This window comes from Physella acuta, unplaced genomic scaffold (genome assembly GCF_028476545.2).
Source record: "Physella acuta isolate Inbredline_101_S28 unplaced genomic scaffold, ASM2847654v3 ptg000424l, whole genome shotgun sequence".
NCBI lineage: Eukaryota > Metazoa > Mollusca > Gastropoda > Physidae > Physella > Physella acuta.
Window position 1 is genome coordinate 234,069 of NW_026731943.1, and position 6,000 is coordinate 240,068.

The window sequence follows — 6,000 nt, forward strand, 5'->3', positions numbered from 1 at the left end:
CGGATTCAATTTTTTTTACGAAATCTAAAATATTTTTTTTAAATATTTTTTTTCAACAGATACAGTTTGTTTTGTTTATGTTCCAGCTACGTGTTATGTTTAGTTACTTCCCTTGGAATGATGGATATAATTGTCTCCCCTTATGTTGTTGACTAGAATTGTCTTTCTTTCAGTGTTTCTAGACTGGAATTACTTCCCCTGTACATCAAACAAACCTAATGCCAATTTTCTGCAGCTGTCAAAGTTTGCGTTCTACACTTCAGATAAAAAAAAAATATTTTTTTCTAAAAAAAAAATGAAAAAATAAATAAAAAAACATACCTAAATTTAAAATTAAAAATCATCAATTTTTCATCCCAATCTTCATCAGGTTGATTACACAAACAACGTATGTTGGGTAGCAAACACACATTTCGTACCCTTCGACTCCATTCCACCCAGAGCCCCCGAGAGGCCTTTAACGGGCGAAGTGGAATATTACCAATGGGTACCTATGATTCTCCTTTTCCAGGCTCTTCTCTTCAAGGTAAACTTTTTCTATTCCACATTTTCGTTTCTAAAAAAAAATCTCTTCCATACCCTAAAGTCTAGTCAACGTGGTAGATAAATAAAAATACATTTTCTCATTCCTGTTTATATTGTCTGCGCTTTCGTTGTCTTCTTTGGTGAAAAATATATACACAAAACATGTTTCTGTCAATACAGCATATATTTTTTTTTAATGTGAAAAAATAGCTTTTTTTCTGATACATTATCTATGACTTACACATCTCTATTTTTCTACACAAGAAATGTAATATCAAAATTTGAGAAATATTTTATCAAAATTAAAAAAATTACAAAGGTAAATGTGCAACCTTTGTCGATAAAATTGAAAAAATAAAAAACGGAAAAGTCGATTATCACGACTCACACAACTTCATGTAAGCTGTCCCTGAAAACACAACCCTAAACGTGGATCCTTGTGTTGTAATGTTTTGGTAAATGTAGTAAAAACCTATTCAATAACTGTTAAACATTTTTTAAAGAAAAAAATAAATTGAAATTTTGAAAACATTTAAATATTTTACATTCAGATATATTGCTTAAACGCTGGTTTGTCAACTTAAATGAAAATAACATAAAAATGATAATAAATTACGGTTGGACTATTCATAACATAAATAGTTCTAAATAAATAGATAAAAAATAATAGAAACATTATATTTAACAAAAAGTGTAGGTCTACAACAGTATCATTAAGAGCAATCTAATTAAACTTAAATTGTTTTTAGAAAATTCATCGTCCATGAATGTTGTATTTCTTTTTTGCATGAGTTATATGTATGTCAATCAACGTATGTATTTAGGATAATGAAAATTAATATGGCTGCTAGTGTGCAGTTGTGTGTTATTTTTTTAATTTGTTAAAATATTCTTTTGTTTGTTCCGTGTAGCTTTAGAATTCGCGTGTATTATCTACGTGTTTCTCACATTTAAAAGCAATCTTACATATTAGAAATTAAAAGAATAAGAATTAAAAAATAAGTAACATGAGATAAATCGCAAGAGACAGCGAAACAAAATATATTGACTTAGATATGTAGCAACTACAGATTATAGTGCTAATATACAAACACTCGAAAAAAATCTATATTTCTCGAACGTTCCAACAGTTTTTAAAGTAAAGTTTATTTTCTGACTACTTACAAATTAAAATTCCAATTTATCTTTTCCCTGATATTAAAAATCTTTTATGACTTTTTGCAAGGTAAACTTAAATAATTAACTTGTATTTTAAAGGCAATTAGCGAAACTCTGATTTAATGTCACAGGTTGACTATAATTGATTATTCAGCAGCTCCATCAATTATCAAAATTAATACAACTTTTTAAAATTTCAGTTCCTTTTAGCATGGAAAATATTAATTATCTTTTAATTAAGTGTTGCAATAATACTGAGTGCATTCGGTTCGAAATTACCATACATCTTGCGAGATAACGAGCGACGTTGTCTTATGGAAGATATAACCATAACGATTATGGTGCTCTAGACTCTAGAAAATAAAACTTCATTTGTTCTACTCAGCTATAATAGGTATTTAACTTCGATCGAGGAATCGGCTACGCATGGCATTAGCTATACAATTCCGTTCATATTCAAAATTCGGAAATAAACACTAATAATATACTTATGGAAGACAGGTTTATAATTTGGGCATTAATTCATAATGAGTGCTGCTTTTTCGTATTTCCCGAATACCATCTTTATGTGTGTAGACGTTTGTTTGGCTTACTTCTTTCATATTGCAAAACTCAGAAATAAACACTAATTTACATCGCTAATTGACGAAAGGTTTAAGTTGAGTACGTAATGTGTGCTGCTCTATTGTATTTCCTGTGTTGTTCTGTGGACCATGTTTATGTGTGTGGATGTTTGTATGGCTTCCTTCTGATTCTGTTGAAATTATATTCTGAGAAAACCTAACATACTGTATTTTGCTTCATTATTGCTGGCACCATTCTCTATGACTTTGTTTTAAAGTTATGTTTTTCGTGTTTTAACTTAACCTTATGTATTCATTTTTGTAAATGTAGTTTTAACAGTAGATCATTGAAATATATTCTTAAATGTAATGAGACTACTATTTTGAGAGGTAATTGTAATAGATTAAATCAATATCTACAGTCAAAATAAAAAAAAAAACAAGCAATTTTAGAGAAAAAACAAAATATTTTGAAATTTGTTATAAGTTTATGCTTTATTGTTTAGTTTTAGGGCATTGAGAGGGGTGGGGGTGGGTATAGACTAAATATTTTTACTAATTTAAAAAAAAAATCATGAAAAAATTTCTAACCTTGACCTTTATCCCACGGCAGGTGCCTTGTATACTATGGCGGATCCTAACGGCATCAGCCGGTGTCAATCTAGACAAAATCGTCACCCTGGCTGCAGAGACGGCATACGTCGCCCCGGACGATCGAGACCGGACGATCAAACACATTGTCCGATACATGGACCGGTGGATCGAAAACGCCCGGGAATACCGGTCCGGCTGCTTCATCCGACTGCGTCAACAGATATCGAAATACTGCTGTATAGTATGGGGAAAACGATACGGCAACTACCTGGTCACCTTGTACATGATCATCAAGCTCCTCTACCTAGCCAACGCAATAGGACAGCTATTTATTCTAAACGAATTTCTTGGCACGAACTTTAATGTGTACGGCTTCGAGGTGATGGACCATCTGGCGCGCGGCGAGAGCTGGTCGGAGAGTCCGAGGTTCCCCCGCATCACGCATTGTTTCTTTAAAATTCGCCAGCTAACCAACGTCCACGATTACACAGTCCAGTGCGTCCTGCCCATCAATCTTTTCAACGAAAAGATCTTCATCTTCATCTGGTTCTGGCTCGTCTTCGTCGCCACTCTCAGCACATTCAATTTCCTCATCTGGGTCTACACCATGATCTTCCGGCAGCATCGACTACGCTACCTCAAGAAATTCCTCCGCATCAACGATTGTTACAAGTCGGAGCTGGATAAGAAAATGGCCGTCAAGTTCTGCGAGCAGTACCTGCGGCAGGACGGGATCTTCGTGCTCCGGCTGGTCGGAAAAAACGCCAACGACGTGCTGGTGTCGGAGCTGATCCTGCAGCTGTGGAACCATTACCGGAACAAGCCTTTGTTCAGGCACGCCAACCAGATCAGTGACGACAACAGCAATGTCTGACTAACCGTTCGAAAATGGAAGGCGGTGCAAGCGCTCTCGGGCTGGCTGGGGATCAAGTCCGTCACCCTGACCCCCACCGACGACAACCACCTCCATCACATCGGCAACAACTACAGCTTTTACGGGCACAACCATCAGGACGCGGGGTCGGATTGCTGCGGTCAAGACGTGGAGTTGGTTGGCTTCAGTACGTTTCCAAGGCAGAACGGCTTTTTGGATTCTTACGTGAACGGAATCAACGGACCGGAACCGATGTCGGAAATCGGGTCCGATTCAGAGTTATCCCGTGTATAAAGTTAATAATTTGGGAGCAATCTAACCATCATATAATATTAATGTTGTCTTCATTAAGCCATTTTTGCAGATTAGTTGCATTAGAACTGCACTTTAAAGTAGTATAACTGCAGTGATTATTTAAATTTAAAAAAGCGGACATTATATAGATGAGTGGAGAAGGTACTAAACTGAGAGAGATTATACCTTTGTGTACATTAGAATTTGTTTGCTAGGGTCTATTAAATCTGATGAAAAAAAAAACGATTTTCGCCGGTTTTGATCCTCAAAATTTCAGAAAAAAAAATGTAGGCCTGAGTAACCTACATTTCGGAATTTTTATTTACATGACTAATTTCCTTAAACTCATTTGTCAGAAGCTCATCTATCATAAGTTTATATTAACTTAAAAATATAGGCCTACTACAAATAAGCAAGCTTTGGACACTAGACTAGATCTAGATGTAACTAGATTTAGATTCTCAAAGATTGACAAAGGCCAGAGACAGGCTAGGCTAGGCCTGTTTCGTTTGAAATTAAAAAAAAACAACCTAAAATACAGGAACCAAAACGAAACAAAAGATATTGTGACCAGTGAATTTGTGAATAATAGTAAAGATATTAATTTCATTATGTTGGCGCTTTTCAGTTTATTTCACTAAGACTATTCGCAGCTGTGAAGGAAAGTGTGATATTGAGGATGGTGTTATTTATTTTAGTTGATTTTACCTCCGTGCGACTGTGTTAAACTTCTGTTAAAATGTGGATCTTATTCTAGATTTAGTCACGTATATTCACATATTTTCACTTAATGAGAGAGATACTTTCACTTCTACAAAATCTTGATAGATCTAGATCTAGTCTCAACTTAAGAAATTCTAGTCACACACTGTATCATAGTCTAGATTCTAGGTCTAGTGACTTATTAGTCATCTAGTGCTAGGTCTAGATCTGTATTTTTAAAAATGTGCACCAAATATAAATAATATAATTCTCCCTCTGTTTTTTAAATTACATATTTTCATTTGTTAAAAACCTTAAGTGGTTTTATTGAAGTGAAAGAAGAAATTAGATCTAGTTACTTTAATTTAGTTTAACTAACACAACAATAAAAGGCCTTATTTATTATTTATATTTATAGTAAAAATGAAAATGATGGTTCTACTTCATTAATAAATTAACAAACACATTGAGATTACATTTAGAGATGGTAAAACCTCATCAGTGTTATGTCTAGCCAAAATTATTGAGTAGTTGGTCTACATTAAGATTCTAAGTCTTTAAAATTAGGGGTTTACTGTGTGTCATGGACTTTTGGTGTGTGCTATCACTCAGTCCATTTAGTCACAACGTTATTAAGATTTCAGCAAAAACCCTTATGGTTTATGCACTTATAACTCCACCAGATCCATTTTGTGGCCTATCCCGCTTAAATCATGAAGACAGAAGCATTCTACTTGATACATAATCAAGTGAATGATATGGCAGCAAATCAAGTGAATGCTACTTATCTGCATTATGGAATATCAAGTCTAAATGTGGAACTTGAGAGTTAAACACTGCAACTTTTGACCACTGTAAAGGCTAGAACAAGATGGGAATATTTGGATTAAATTTTACTCTTAAATAAAAATATAAAAAAAAACCATATATGTACAAATAAATTCACATTAAAATAATTACATAGGTCTAGAATAAAAATAAAACACTGTAGGCTAATTTATTTAAAATATAGGCCTACAATTAGATAAAAGATGAATACTGTCAATAGATATATTTCCAAGTAAAAGAAATAAATCTTTTAAATCCAAATAGTGGCATACTTTAGCTCCATCCATTTTGTAAAATCTGCCCATCTGTGTAATTAGAATACATGTAATTAACAATACTTTAATACTGATAGCAGGGAGATAAATATGATTTGTGATCCTAGATGTAAAAAAAGATTTCCAATCAGTTAACAAACATCTTACCTTTACTGTTTTTCTTAATTACTACTCCTCGTATACTGTT

At 33.7% G+C, this 6,000-nt stretch overlaps 1 protein-coding gene across 3 annotated transcripts in view; it reads left to right on the plus strand.

The window, feature by feature from the left end:
* LOC131942749 (innexin unc-9) overlaps positions 1 to 5,589 on the plus strand; it is a 113,222-nt gene extending 107,633 nt beyond the window's left edge. For all 3 annotated transcript variants that reach the window (XM_059302667.1, XM_059302668.1, XM_059302669.1), the window contains exon 4: positions 2,860 to 5,589. In XM_059302667.1, the coding sequence (XP_059158650.1) occupies positions 2,860 to 3,714 (855 nt within the window). In that variant the 3' untranslated portion in view covers positions 3,715 to 5,589. The remainder of the gene's footprint in view (positions 1 to 2,859) is intronic.
* Positions 5,590 to 6,000: the final 411 nt, after the last annotated feature.